Source organism: Dryas octopetala, chromosome 5, assembly GCF_963921425.1.
Source record: "Dryas octopetala chromosome 5, drDryOcto1.1, whole genome shotgun sequence".
Classification (NCBI taxonomy): domain Eukaryota; kingdom Viridiplantae; phylum Streptophyta; class Magnoliopsida; order Rosales; family Rosaceae; genus Dryas; species Dryas octopetala.
The window spans coordinates 9,418,454-9,434,875 of NC_141370.1; the positions used below are offsets into that span (position 1 = coordinate 9,418,454).

The window sequence follows — 16,422 nt, forward strand, 5'->3', positions numbered from 1 at the left end:
TTTTTTAAATGATGACATGAGGACATTCTCATTCTCATTTTTCGTAAATGCAGGAGATCCCTTAATTGTTTCTATTTAAGAGATCTTTCCTGAGGTGGTCTTCATACGTACATATATATATTATATTATATTTTGCATCGCGGAGCTATTAGTGGACAAGGTCAATTCAAACAAGCTAGTTTTTTTAGATATTATGGACTTTAATTCATTTCAATCTCGTCTTTAAATATATTTGAGTCGTTTGGATTAAAAAAGAGAAATTAAAAATGCGTTCAGCACAACAGGGAATTAACTTTTGATATTGTAAATTTGGCTACATGGCGACATATTATAGATAAGGAAGAAATCAATTACGGTATATATATATATATATATATATATATATATATGGGGGCGGATCATGGCATTCTATTTTTGACACAACTTTTCTGCTTACTCCATATAGAATTTTAAAGATCCAATTAAACCGTTTATCTTTTAATTCTCCATTAAAGGATCAACTTTGCAAAAAATTAGGTAAATCGAAAACTGTTTACCTACAAAGATTAAGTGGTCAACAAAATAAACACTTGAAATGTTGACCATTTAATCTTTGTAGGTAAATGGTTTATAATTTACTTAATTTTTTACAAGGATGATCGTTTAATAAAGACCTACAAAATAGACGGTTCGGATCGTTAAACTCTTATATGGAGTGAGCCCCATTAAAAATTTGTGTCAAAAGTAGAATGACATAGATCCATATATGTAGTGTATGGAAGATGTATATATAGCATAATAAAAATAACAACCATAAGATTGTAATTAAGTCAAAATTTCTCCAGCAATAAACATACATAAAAATGGAAATGTAAAATTATCTAGAAATCCCATCTTAGTTTTTTAATTTCTCAACAAAATTTTCTTCAAATTGAGTTAACTGACAAAATTTCAAAATTGTCTTAATTAAGCTTAGAAACAAGATAAACACAAGGACCAAAATAGCAAAATTTAAACCTCGAGTCAAAACACAAAAACAAAAAGGTAGTTTAGTCTAAATTAGATAATATAAAATTTACCGTAAAAGGGAAGGACATTGTTGATGATGAAATTTTCGATGTAATGAAGAGAGCGGGCAGAGGCCGTGTGATCAGCGTAAGAGAGGCTTCGTTTCCCAAAGGGAGAATGGAATTCTACATGAGCACCAATGACTTGAGAGCGTACCCAAGACAGCCTTATCTCCGCAGACTCACACTTTGGCATCTCCATCTCTAATGATTCAGATTCCCTACCATTGCAAGCATCATCGTCATCATCATAGCATAATTAATTGAGAATTAGCTCTAATATATACGAACTAGTACGTACTGCTCTTGATCAGTGGGTGCTCCAAGTACCTGTTTTGGTTTTCCTAATTCTGCTTATTTTTGGAGCACGTACTTGGTGCCTAGCTTTCTCAAGATGGGTTGCTCCAATTCTAATTCCATGTTTTGAGAAATCAACGTAAAATAATAAGAACAACACAATGGATTTGTTGTTCGTATAGGATGAATAATTAGCTAGCTGGTGATGAATATGTAGAAAAAATTAAGATATGAATTAAGATGATTATGAAGAAGAATATGAAGAAAAGAGAATATAGGAAGAAGAAGAATGACTTAGATGGAAACCAAACTTAATATATATATATATATATATATATATATATATATTTTAGAAAGTAGATCGTGAGACTTCCAATGTGTTTTATAAACAGCTGGATCAATGGGACCAATTCCAACTAGCTGGATCAATGGGATCGTAGGTTTGTGCATTGCCGTCGACTGCACATGGTTTTATCACTATATGTGTATTGCCGTGGACTGCAAATATTTTAACGTGTATGGAAGTTTTGACCAAAACGATCGAAGTTACATCCATAGGAATTTTGACATGGTTTTGGACCTTTTGGTTGTGATGAGCACAATTTACATCACAATTATGATGGCTATATTATACGCAAGGAGTAAAATTTCGGTTTCGAGGAAATTTTCGATGGAAATTTCGATGGAAATTTTCGTAGAAATTTCGATTAAAATTTCGATTTCGACAGAATTAAACAAAAACGACGGAAATTGTTATCAAAATATGGAAATTTTGAATGAAATTTAACCATATGTTTATTTAACATATTATCTACTACATTGATAAAAAATATTGAAGAAACTAAATTATATAATAAGTTTCATGTGATATAAAGTAAATATAATGCGCGCTGGAAGCAAATATTATTAAATAAAATTAGTATAATGAATAAATAAAATTAGTATATTCTTTATACTTTATAATTTATAGACTAAATCCTAATACTAAACCCTATATACTCTATCTACCTTAATACTATTTATACTCTATAATTTTTAACTAAACTCTATATACTCTATAATCTATATTCTATATTATCTAGGATATTAGTATTTAGGTCTTTTAGGGTATTTTAAATTATTTTTTATATAGAAATATATTAGAGTTTAAAAACAACTAAACAAAACATTAAAACGGCCAAATGAAACCTCAAACCTTTTTTTTTCTTTCCAATTACCAAAAGGTCCCAAATCCCAATCAACCTTAAATCTTTTTTTTTTTTTTTTCTTTTCTTTTCTCTTCTTTTTTTTATTTTTTCTTTCCTTCATTTTTCCTTTTTCCCCCGTGACCTCTCAAGTCTTCTCTCATTAGTCATTAATAGTCTACTCCATTAATAAAAGGAAGAGTCAAAGAGATGATTAGTCTTCTCTCATTAGTATTACTAGTCTGCTGCATAAATAAAAGGAAAGAGTCAAAGAGATGATTAGTCTTCTCTCATTAGTATTAGACTATTAGTTCAGAGGAAGAAGTGAAGAACCATAAATTTATTCAAACTACCATCAAAGTCACTCACCATCGCCGGCCAGTTCTCGGCTAACTCCCCAGCTGCTGGCCAACACAACCCAGCCGTCGCTCGACCCGAGAACCCAGCAGAGGAACCCGAAACCAGCTAGGCCCGATCGATCCCTCCACCGTTGACCCACTTTTCAGGTGGAATCGAGGCCGGCGACCTCCACAGAAAGGTTCCCCTCGCCGAGCAGAGTCCAGCCATGTTATTGGCTTGCACATCCGACCACTGTACATGGCCAATCGAAGCTCCAAAGGCCGGCGATTCCGGCGGCCATTACCGTCGAGTAAGGTATGATTTTCGAGTGTGTGGATAAAAAAGAAAGAGAGATCCGAGTGATGAGGTACAGTACAGGCTGTAAAGTGAAATTTCGTCGAAATTTCGGCGAAATTTCACAGAAATACACTTGAAGGGGGATCGAAATTTCGGCGAAATTTCGAAAATTTCGCCGAAAAATTATCGAAAATTAAGGGTTATGTGATAAAATTTCGGGATCCCAAAAAAACAAAAATTTCGGCGAAATTTTCGAAATTTCACTCCTTGATTATACATACGTATTGATCGAGCATTTTATTTGATAGTTTTGATTTATTAATTGTATTTTTTAGGCTTAATTACAAAAAACTCCTTCAAACTAGAATTGGTTTAGCGACATGCACTTTACTCCATTACTATTTTTTGTGACACTATACCCTTCATACTATGCACTGTCAAACACTTTACTATTTTTTATAAAATAAAGTTACACTTTATTTTATTTATCATATTACCCACATGATAAATGTGAAAATTTTCTATTATTATATTACTATTATTCAAAGAAAACTACAAATTAAGAGACTCCTAGGAAGTCAGGATCGACGAGGTCAAAAGGCAGACTATGAAAACAATCATCATAGAGCAGCCAATTGGGCGGATCAACAAAATTGTCTTGTTTTATTACAACAAGGTCGTTTGTTTTACATCTTTTACCGTAAGAAGTTGACTTGTCCAATTGGCTGGCTTGGTAAGCATGAGCATTTTTTGGTATTTTTAAAATTTCACCAAATAACTTTGTTTACTTTTTATATATATAGAGGAACAAGCTCCTTCTGTTGAGGTGTATCTCAACTTATTTATGTTGAGGTATATCTCAACTTATTTATGTTGAGATATGCCCTGTTGGGGCCCACACGAGTCGTTTTGTGTCGATCGGAACCGTTCAATTTTTACATCTCCATAGATAGATCATCCTTGCAAAAGATTAGCCAAATTGGAAATCATTTGCCTATCTAACTTTGATCAAATAAATGGACGAACCAAATATTTTCGATGAAACCGTCCATTTGTTTTATCAAAGTTAGATAAACAAATGATTTCCGATTTGGCTAATTTTTTGCAAGGATGATCTATCAATGAAGATGATCCTTGCGAACGGTTCGGATCGACACAAAACAACTCGTGTGGACCCCAACAAGGTCATACCTCAACATAAATAAGTTGAGGTATACCTCAACAGAAGAAGCCTGTATAGAGAAGTACTCTAAAACTAATTAGTTAGTAAGTTAATATGAAATTAACCATACTTTTAGGCTCACACATAACTAATCTCATAATTCGAACCGTTCATTTTTTAGGTCATACTTAAAGATCAACAACATTAGAAATTATTTATTCATCTAATTGTGATCAAATAAATAAATAGACGATCACTGTTTTCAATAAAAGCATATAAATAATTGTTACCATAATCAAACGGCTAAATAATTTCCAATTTTGAAGATTTTATATAGAGATAATTTTTGAAATAGGGCCTAAAAAATATATGGTTTGAATTTTGAAATTACATTGTGCAGTGAGCCCAATTTGGTGGTTAGCTTTGTCTTAACTTACTAACTAACTAGTTAGTTTTAGAGCATTCTTGATATATATATATAACTTACTTAATAATTCTAAATAAATAATTGTGCACAATCACATAAATACCAGTGTTTACAACGTAATTATTATTTTCATTAAAATAGGGCAGGGATGTAAATAGCAGCACTAAAAAAGAAAAAGAAAAATGATCAATCCTCCTCTATTTCTTGACCATATATGTACTTGAGGTATGAGATCAATGATGAAAGTATCTATTCCTAATTGAAGAATGAATAGTGGTTTGCTTTCAAATGGAATAAAAATATTTCATTTCAACCATATATTAGAGGTAAGTCATTCCAACCATAGTTGAATATCTACATTTATACTACATACAAACACAGTTCTTATGTTGAGGGCATGGAGAATGGATTCTCTGTGATCTGTTTAGACTGCTTGGGAGCAACAACTACAAGAGCTTTGATAGTTGGCACAACCTTTTCAATTGTCTTAATGATCCCCAAAAACATGAGCCTATAAACAACTACCATACCAAACAAAATGGCAAGATCAACCCACTTAGAGTAACCCATCTCTACTTGCCAAACACTTTTTAATATTTCTTCACCAGTAACTGTGGGAGGTTGTGCTTGATTATTGGGGAATGTTAGTCCTTCAAACTCATTTTTGTAGAATCCTTGATTTGCATACTTATGGAATGCAATGTAGTACATTGGGTATCTCCAGAAAGGCTTCGGAAGATCATCTGGTAGCCTGAAGAAACCACCGTTCAGCATCATCACTCCTTGAATTCCAGCACCTGTGATGATACCCATGAGGAAATCTGGCACAATGCTGGCTACAATCATCATCAGGCTCTCAACCAACATCATGCACACAAAGAGCACCATTATAAAATATGCAAAGTGTTCAAAGCTCTTTTGAAGGCCAACAAGGAAGTAGGCTATTGCTCCAGGAATTACAGAGATCATCAGTAAGTATGGAATGGAGGAAAATGTGTTTCCAACAACAAATGCACCAACACCATAGTGCCCATTTAATCTTTCTCTCCCAAAGATCTGGTTAGGAACAGAGAAAAAGGGGTCAACAATGATATACAGGCAAGCATTGCTATTTGTGCTACATCTAATGACCAGGCTATTGACCACCTCTCTAATAGAGTAATCGAGGCAAGACTCACTTACAAAAAAAGTAGACATTTACTAATCCAACTGACTAACCTTCATGTCTTCAACAAAAGAAGGGAATCCACCTATTGCCATGAAAGTCAAGAATGCTGCAACAAACATGAGCATTGAACCTCTAGCCTGAAAATTCAGTCATTTTGGAGCTATTAAATTATGTTGGCTCATGTGGTACAGTATTAGAAGAGAAAGATATAACTAATATCTTCTCCTAATTACCTGAATAGAGCCAAAAGTGGAGCCAATGTCAAAAAAGATAGTCCCTACGCATAAACACAATGCAATGTAAATTGCAAGGCGAAGCCAGTAGTAGCCTAGATCACGATACATGTTGACAAAAGATCTCCTTGTCAGAACTAGGCATTGGGTTATGAAACTTGCTTGGCTTCTTTTCTCTAGAGCTCCTCCTTTCTACAAAACAGAACAAAACATCAAGTATTCATTAACCCTTTCCTCTTTCTGCCTTTTGATCAGATAATAATACTTGGTTGAATTTGGACATTCAAAACCATAAACTTGTTTACCTGTTGGCCAATCTCAGCTACCCTTCTCTGAACTTGCTTGAAAGTATTTGACGACTCGTATGATTTTATGAGAGTGTTAATTGCTTCCTCAGTGCTTGTTTTGCCATCAAGTCCTTGTTCAATGTCCTAATGTCAACACTCAAGGTAACCATTTGTTATTTTATTTGAGATTCCGTAAGTTTATTCTATGATGAGGGTAAGTACTTTCAAGATGATCAAGCAATTATAATTTCTCGCAAAACATTTGAACAAAATAAAATAAATATAGGGAGATTAATTGTTTCAAGAACACTTACAACATCAAAGTCCTTGTTGATAGTTCTAAGGTAATGATCTGATGGGTTTCTGAGGGTTGGACATGGGAAGCCATTTGAAGCAAAAAACTGCACCACATAAAAATTAAGTTAACTTTATGCTGATGAATTTAGAATGAATCTTTATTTCACATTCATTGTTTAAAATTAAGAGCTAGAGGGACCATAATTTCTAGCCCATTATGTGATTATATCAATTAATAGTTGGTGACAGTAACTAATGTGATAGGTAGTAGGTACACATCAACAACCACTTTAAATTGTCAACTAATATGGTCAGAAAATGTGGTTCCTCTAACACTATTGAAGAAGCCAATACCTGTTCTGCCATTGAAGCAGGGCCAAAATAGACTGTTCTACCAGAGGAAAGAAGGCAAAGATTTTGGAAAAGCTCAAAAACTTCACTGCTAGGTTGATGAATTGATGCAATGACTGTCCTTCCATCCCTATGAGCTAGCTTCACAATACGATTCATGACATGGTAAGATGCTGCACTGTCTAGTCCACTAGTAGGTTCATCAAGGAAGAGAAGCTTTGGGCGAGTTAAAATCTCAATGCAAATGCTAACTCTTCTCTTTTGTCCACCACTGAGGCCTTTTATGCTCCAACCTCCAATCCTTGTGTCCATGGAGTCTTGCAAACCCATCTCTCTTATCGTCGTCTCTGCTCGCTCCTTCTTTTCGGCTTTGGACATGGAGTCTGGCAGTTGGAGTTGCGCTGAGTAATATACAACTTCCCTTACTGTTAATGTTGTCATCAGAGTGTCATCTTGAGTCACGTATGCCTGTACCATCCAGAGAAGTCACACATACGAACTATTTTCCATGTTTCCAAGACAAGGAGAGAATCTGAATTCTTATTCTTATAAGCGAACACTTTGAAATGAATGAGGAAATAATTCAGATAAACCAACATCAAGCCTATTTCACAATTCATTGACAATTAATGTAATTAATTAATAGGGATTTTTGTGAGACAGACTCGATCATGATCTTCAATCATTGTGGTCTCAAGGTTGGTCCATTGTAGTGGAATTTGTATGTTATTAATTAGATTATGCATAATTGCATATACATTTGTTCCTTCACTTTTCTTACCGAAGTTCCAAAGGCAAGTTTTTCTTTACGGCCATTGATGAGGATCTCCCCTGTCTGCTGTGTGTTTGAACTTAGCCTGCCTTCAATATCCGAACGTTTCTTAATCAGTATTCTAATTTAAAGTCAATTAGAACATAATAATTAAGCAATAATCTTCAATTCATCAAATTTTATTTTTCACTAAACGAGGCTACCAGTAAATAAATGAGGCTGCCAGTAAATAAATGACAGAAATTTTATATCTCTAATGATACAAAACATAGTTCATATCCTGAAATAACAAAAGGCCCAAGGTTTAAGTCTTTTTGGTAAATTTTTCCATAAATGAAACACTATGACATAATTTCATAAACAAAAGTTGATGGAGAAATTGGATGAGCATAATGATCGAAGTACCTGCCAAAGAATCCAAAAGGGTTGATTTGCCACAGCCAGAAGGACCCATAATAGCCAACAACTCACCCGGTTGAGCATACCCTGTAAGTCCCTGCAAGATCATTCTGTGACCATTTTTCCCATCAGATACACCAACCAACAGGTCCTTCCATGTCAAACAAATACCATGCATTACTCTTGACCCAAATTCATTTCCATAATTTGGCCATGCAGCTGTTTGATGAATGCCATGACCTGAGTGACAGTCTGGAGCAGCAGCAGCAGCAATACTGCCTTTAAATCCAATGCTAAATGGGAAAATTTTGTCCATGCTAGAAGAAGAGGACAAGGGTATGCCATGATCTTCTGCAGAAGCTGTGCTGCTTTCCATAGCCGGTAATAATGATCTTGTTGGGCTTGGGCTTGGTGTCCATCTTGGGACCTTAGCTGGATTATCCGATTCCATGCTGTTACTAAAGGATTCAAGTTTTGAACAAGAGGGAGACGCTAAGCTGCTCAGGTTGTTGCAGTGTCACGTTCTCATCTCCAACTCAGTATTTAAAGTACGTGTTTGTAAAACTCTCAAAAGCTGTGATTCTTTTCTTTTTAATTGTATTTTTCATTCACTATTTTAATCGGTCAATGCTTGAGAAGTTCTGGTCAAAGATTACTGTGCATGAAAAAAATTGAAAAGTAGTCGGAAATGAGTACCGCATTCGCGCTTGTTTTTATTGACGGAAATCCCAGAAGATTTATCATGACTAGCTAGTTCGTGCAATAATAGTCTAGAGCCAGCCAACTCATCACTGTCCAAGAATTTAATGCCATATTTTTCATTTCAATTTTAGGGTCGAGTTGGTGTTAGTATACACATAAGAACATCTCTAACAGATTCGACAAAAGTCTTTAACTGCTCAATTAGTTGTGCTATATTAAATAAATCATCTCCAATAACCTTTGTAAATGAACTTGTCAAAATAGAGACCCAAAGTCAACTCATCAGTTTTAACTAATGAATTTGGCTCTTCAAATCTTATTGAAATCTTAATTTTGTCTAGACAAGAAAAAGACAATAAAAATAAGAAATTAATGAAATTGAAGAGTTTGTTGGAGTTCACAATTTTAAAGTAAGAAATTTGGCTCTTCAAATTGTCACATAGGTCAGCAAAGTAAGATTTGAAGAGTCAAATTTGAGGAGTCTGTTGGAGATCCTCTTATAAATGCTTGTTTGTCATTTTATATTTTTATTTATTAGCTGTGGTTTTTCTTTTACATATTATTAAAAAAAAAAAATTAACCACTATGCATGTTAAATTGTTAACTGAAAAATGAGAATGAGAAATCCACATTCCTTGGGAATGCGAAACCCCATTTTGTGAGCTTTGAATATCCATGAAAATGAGAAACCTACTCTTTCTTTCTCCTATTTACACTTAACAAATATGAGAAAAGAATCTCATTTTCAAATATCAAATCTCCTGAACAAACTCTATCTCTTGATTAGTATTCACTATGGTACTTTTTATATTGTTCCCCAACCTTTTCAATGTAACAAGCGAGCTTTTACTTTTTTTTTTTTTTTGGCCACTAGCGAGCTTTTACTTTTTGATCTGTTGTCAACCGCTAAAAGGAATCTAATTATTCTTGGGATTTTTTTATACCAATTTTAGTAGTTGACCTTTCACCTTTTTTCTGATTGGGTAATTAATTTTAATTTATTATTTATCTCTATTTCATACTAAAATTTTTATTTTATTATAATTTAACATATAATATAATTTTTGTCAAATAATAGTGAAACAAAAGTCATAATTCGGGTCAAACACGACACGACTCGTTAAGTTAACAAGTGAACACGACACAACTTGTTAAGCCAACGAGTAAACAAAATGCCAACACAAACATGACACGACTTGTTAAGAAAAAAATATACATTTTTTCAACAATAAATTTAAATTAAATAAATTATATTACATAAGTAAATACATTTTATTCTATAAATATATAGTTCAAACATTAGGATTATTTTTTTTAAGCTCACTTCAGACATACAACTGATTAAAAAGCCCACACGCTACAATGACTATTCCACCCAGCCCACTTTTTAAAAATTTGGAGCTACAATATTTTTTGAAATGTAGTTTTTTTCTTTCTTCTTCATTTCAGTGCCAATTGGTACACAAACTAAAAAAATATAAAAAAAATTCATAATTTAGGTATTTTTCATTTCATAAACATGTTAAATAATACCAACATAAAACACAAAAAATCAAGATGAGAGAGTCACATTCATAACTTAATATTTTGCATTTTAATAGTAAATATAATCGTTACTATCAAATAGTAACAATTCATAACATTAATATTATGGTTACTATGAAATTGTAACAATTACAAATCAATCAATAAAGTAGTTGTAAATATAGCAATAACATGTTAAATACTAATAACCAACATAAAACACAAAAAATCAAGATGAGAAACAATCATCTATTGCTACTGCCTGAAAGTGGCAATCATGTATTGTTATTATTTGATAATAACAATCATTTATTGCTACTGCCTAATAATAGCAATACATAGTAGCAATCATGTATTGTTATTGTTTGATAGGAACAATCATTTATTGCTACTGCCTGATAGTAGCAATACATAGTAGCAATCATGTATTGTTATTGTTTGATAGTAACAATCACTTATTGCTATTGTCTGGCAGTGACAATCAGGTGTTGTTATTGTTTGATAATAACAATCACTTATTGCTAATACTTGGCAGTAAAAATCACTTATTACTATTGCCTGACAATAACAATCACCTATTGTTATTGTTTGATAGTAACAATCACCTATTGCTACTGTCTGACAGTGGCAATAATATATTATTATTATTTGATAGTAACAATCACATATTACTACTGTCTGACAGTAATAATCACATATTGCTACTACATGACAGTAACAATCACCTATTGTTACTGTCTGAAAGTAACAATCACTTTATTGTTACTGACAAACAATAGCAATTACCTCATTGTTATCGTCTAATAGTACTAATCAGATGCAACACTCATTCTGAATTGGCAAAACCCCCTTATAACATGGAGGATATATATATATATTATAATTAATTAAGCAAATAAATCAATGATATACTTAGAAAAGAAAGAGTCAACAAGGGCATATGATTCTATATATATATATATATTATATAATTAATTAAGCAAATAAATCAATGATATACTTAGAAAAGAAAGAGTAATAAGGGCATATGATTCATGAAACAATCAAAAATAGAATATAGTTATATAAAGGTAGTTGATCTTTTTTCTTTCTATTTTAAATTCTAGGCTTTCCATATCAAACAAAACTTTGTATTATATCAGACTAAAAGAATAATTAATTAATTATGTGATGGTTGTTGGAGAAAGTAAGACAAAACATGATCATGATCAGGGACGGATCATAGTAGGGGGTTGGACGTGCTCCAGCACCCCTTAAATTTTTTTTTTTTTTTTTAAAAGCTATGTATCTATTGCAGGCTTTACAGCCCAGCCCACCCCAATTTAAAAAAGGCTTAATTGTGTTTTTACCACCCAAAGTTTACATTGATTCCCACTTTACCACCCAGAACTTTATTTGTCCCACTTTACCACCCAAAGTTTACATTGATTCTCACTTTACCACCCAGAACTTTATTTGTCCCACTTTACCACCCAAAGTTTACATTGATTCCCACTTTACCACCCAAAACTATTTTTCGTGTCCCAGTTAACCTTTTTCCGTCTATTTTGTCACTCTAGATTCAGGGGGTAAAGTAGGAATCAATGTGGGGTGGTAAAGTGGGAATCAATGTAAACTTTGGGTGGTAAAGTGGGACAGATAAAGTTCTGTGTGGTAAAGTGAGAATCAATATAAACTTTGGGTGGTAAAGTGGGACAAATAAAGTTCTGAGTGGTAAAGTGGGAATCACCCCAAACTTTGGGTGGTAAAAACACAATTAAGTCTTAAAAAAATACAAAACATCACCCACTCACCCACTCACCCATCACTCCCAGCAACAAGCACGTTTTCATCTCAGCAAGAGCAAACATATTTTCTTTTCTCTTGTATTTGCAATTTTGCATTGCTTCTTTTATTGTTTTGTTGTTGGTTTTTAGTCTATATTTTTGTATAGATATGAATTTTTAGGGGTAAGGCTCACTATATCCCCTCTAAGTAAATGTATCTTTTTTATTTATTAATGAAATTTTTTCCTAGTACTGTCGAAGTTTTTTTAGTTTAGCCCCCCCGAGTTCTAAATCCTGGCTCCATCCCTGATCATGATGATGATCAATTTGATCAATCCCATTGATGACCTCATTGAAAGTTCCCAGACCAATATAAAGCCTATCCTCCACCATATGGCTAGAAGCTTTCCATGGCTTTGGAATAGGAAACATAGCAAAACTCAGCAACTATTGTGTTGATGAAAAATGAAAGCTGCCCTTGCACCAAAAACTCTGTTTCTTAAAGTCACGCAACCTGGAGGGTCTTCACATTAATTGCTCCTGTTGTTTCTGTAATGGGTGTGATAGGCATTATATGTAGAAACCAATAGTCACAGCAAAATTACAATTTCAAATCTTAAAAATTTCAAAATCATAATTCCTCAAAATTGTCAAGTAAGACCAAGAGAAAAATAAAGCCCATAATTAGAGGAGTAAGAAAAGACCATAATTGAGTTGAGTCACCGTCAAGTTTTCTGGAAAATTGGCCGGAAAGCCGCTGCTTCTCGGTGTTGATCTGCCACCGTCGCTAGGTGGTTGGACGATCGAAGGCCACAGAAGGAAGATGAGAGAAAGGCGAGTATGGAGAGGTGGGTCTCACCACCATCCATGGCCGAACGACGATACATCAAGGAGAGAATGAAATGAGAGAAATTCATATTTGAAATGTGATAAATAAAAGACACCGAGAGAAAACGGAGAATAAGACGAATCAAATTAAGTGGACTGGGGAAAAAAAAAGTGGGCCGAATAGAAATTATATGGACCCACTGGGAAGCCCAATTAAATGGTTGGACTATACAAGAAGGAGGTAGTCCAAAATGGGTGTTTTGATAGTAATCATGTATTGTTATTGTTTGATAGTAACAATCACTTATTGCTATTGTCTGACATTATTGTTTGATAATAACAATCACGTATTGCTACTACTTGGCAGTAAAAATCACTTATTGCTATTGTCTGACAATAATAATCACTTATTGTTATTGTTTGATAGTAACAATCACCTATTTCTATTGTCTAACAGTGACAATATGATATTATTATTATTTGATAGTAACAATATGACAGTAACAATCACATATTGTTACTGTCTAACAGTACTAATCACCTATTGCTACTATATGACAGTAACAATCACCTATTGTTACTGACTGAAAGTAACAATCACTTTATTGTTACTGAAAAACAATAACAATTACCTCATTGTTATCGTCTAATAGTAATAATCAAGTTGCAACACTCATTCTGAATTGGCAAAACCCCTTTATAACAAGGAGGATATATATATATTATATAATTACTTAAGCAAATAAAGCAATGATATACTTAGAAAAGAAAGAATCAATAAGGGCATATGATTCTATATATATATTATATAATTAATTAAGCGAATAAATCAATGATATACTTAGAAAAGAAAGAGTCAATAAGGGCATACGATTCATGAAACAGTCAAAAATAGAATATAGTTATATAAAGGTGGTTGATCTTTTTTCTTTCTATTTTAAATTCTAGGCTTTCCATATCAAACATAACTTTGTATTATATCTAGGGCTGCCCATCGGTCGGTTCGGATCGGTATTGGGACTTACCAAACCAAAACCAAAAAATTCGGTATTTTTCGATTTCGGTGGTTTTCGGTTTCGGTATTTTTTGGTTCGGTATTTTTTGGTAAATTTCAGTTTTCGGTTCGATTTCGGTAATTTTGGTATCGGATATTTTCGGTTCATTTTCAATTTAGTTCGGTATATCTTCGGTTCATTTTCGGTTTACTTCGGTATATCTTCGGTTCATTTTCAGTTTAATTATAATAATACTAATTATTATATACCAATATAAATTAAAATTTAATCAAATATGATGTATAAAATATAATGTTTGATGAATATATATTTGCACGAGTAGTATTGGTAGTTTAGTATAGTACTAGTATTTTACCCTAGTGATAATATATACTAGTATAATTAGTTTAATAATATGTATTAGTACATATCCTATTAATTTAGTATGTATGTATACCGATAAATATGAGTGTATAAATATATATATATACATATATATATATATGCATTCCTTACCTAAAGATGAGATTTTTATTTTCCTAAAAATAATAACATTTACTTTATTCGAGAATGACTCTATATCTTAACTCACACTTTTCATAATATTAATATGATAACATTATACAATTATATTTTTTAATAGTTGTTTAAGATATTAGTAGTTTAATATTTATTGTACCACTAACATAATAGTATTATATAAGTATATATAACTAAATTTCGGTAATTGTTTCAGTTTTTTCGGTAATAATTTTCAGTAATCGGTTGGTTTACCAACTTTTTTTTGTTTTTACCAAAACCAAACCAACTTTTTTCGAATATTTTCGGTTTCAGATTTTCGATTTTCGAATTGTGAAAATCGGTATACCAAACCAAAAAAATTCGGTCGGTAGTCGGTCGGTTCGGTAAAAACCAAACCAAAGGGCAACCCTAATTATATCAGACTAAAAGAATAATTAATTAATTATGTGATGGTTGTTGGAGAAAGTAAGACAAAACATGATCATGAATCTCATGATGATGAACAATTTGATCAATCCCATTGATGACCTCATTGAAAGTTCCCGGACCAATAGAAAGCCTATCCTCCACCATATGGCTGGAAGCTTTCCATGGCTTTGGAATAGGAAACATAGCAAAACTCAGCAACTATTGTGTTGATGAAAATGAAAGCTGCCCCTGCACCAAAAACTCTGTTTCTTAAAGTCACGCAACCTGGAGGGTCTTCACATTAATTGCTCATGTTGTTTCTGTAATGGGTGTGATAGGCATTATATGTAGAAACCAATAGTCACAACAAAATTACAATTTCAAAATCATAATTCCTCAAAATTGTCAAGTAAGACCATGAGAAAAATAAAGCCCATGATTAGAGGAGTAAGAAAATACCATAATTGAGTTGAGTCACTGTCTAGTTTTCTGGAAAATTGGCCGGAAAGCCGCTCGGTGTTGATCTGCCACTGTCGCTAGGTGGTTGGACGATCGAAGGCCATAGAAGGAAGAGGAGAGAGAGGCGAGCATGGAGAGGTGGGTCTCACCACCATCCATGGCCGAACGACGATACATCAATGAGAGAATGAAATGAGAGAAATTCATATTTGAAATGTGATAAATGAAAGACACCGAGAGAAAACGGAGAATAAGACGAATCAAAATAAGTGGACTGGGGGAAAAAAAAAGTGGGCCGGATGGGAATTACATGGACCCGCTGGGAAGTCCAATTAAATGGTTGGACTATACAAGAAAGAGGTAGTCTAAAATGGGTTTTGATAATTATCTGTAAACATTACACATAAGAAACATATAAAAAAATGTGTAAATTAAATGATTAATATCATAAGAAAAAATTAAATTAAATATATTTATTTTCTAACGGGTCACTAAAGGGTTTCACAGGTTAACACGAACATGACACAAAAATTAACTGGTATCCACACGATTTCAACACGACACGATAAGCCTCGGCCCGAATATTAAATTTTTCGTATAAATGTATAATCGTATCGTTTCGTGTAATGTTAACATGTCGGATAGGATATTGCTAGATCTAACCCTATAGACATTCTAACAAAAATTGAGAAAGCTGGTATTCAATTAATTAATTGTAGCCGCCCTGGTGATTCAATGAATCAATAAGGTGGTCATATATAATTGCATGAATATCATAACAAGTTTTTCAAAGACTTGTCCATCTCATTCACCATATAAACCACTTAGTAAATTAAAGGCTAAAAGTGGGAGTCTCTGTCTACGAGCAGGCTTGGTCCAGTTGTAGAGGTCAAAGCAGAGTTTGGTATTTTGGAAGTAATCATTAATCGCAAGTGGACTAATACCATAATAATTAGGGA

At 33.2% G+C, this 16,422-nt stretch overlaps 1 protein-coding gene across 1 annotated transcript; it reads right to left on the bottom strand.

The window, feature by feature from the left end:
* Window positions 1–5,029: 5,029 nt before the first annotated feature.
* LOC147284082 (ABC transporter G family member 1-like) lies at window positions 5,030–8,710 on the bottom strand. The gene is made up of 8 exons (XM_086244055.1): window positions 8,266–8,710; window positions 7,870–7,949; window positions 7,092–7,556; window positions 6,755–6,841; window positions 6,459–6,584; window positions 6,154–6,345; window positions 5,971–6,057; window positions 5,030–5,808 (listed from the first exon to the last, which is right to left on the bottom strand). Exons 1-8 carry the CDS (start codon window positions 8,708–8,710, stop codon window positions 5,137–5,139), a joined length of 2,154 nt encoding a protein of 717 aa, XP_086100181.1. The 3' UTR covers window positions 5,030–5,136.
* Window positions 8,711–16,422: the final 7,712 nt, after the last annotated feature.

Bases quoted from the DNA above. Each gene is read 5' to 3' on its own strand.
- LOC147284082 (XM_086244055.1), bottom strand. From the start codon at position 8,710: ATGGAATCGGATAATCCAGCTAAGGTCCCAAGATGGACACCAAGCCCA. The intron at 7,950-8,265 runs GTACTTCGATCA...CGGATATTGAAG, and splicing joins CCTTTTGGATTCTTTGGCAG to GCAGGCTAAGTTCAAACACA. The intron at 5,809-5,970 runs GTTAGTCAGTTG...GTTCCTAACCAG, and splicing joins CTTTTGTTGAAGACATGAAG to ATCTTTGGGAGAGAAAGATT.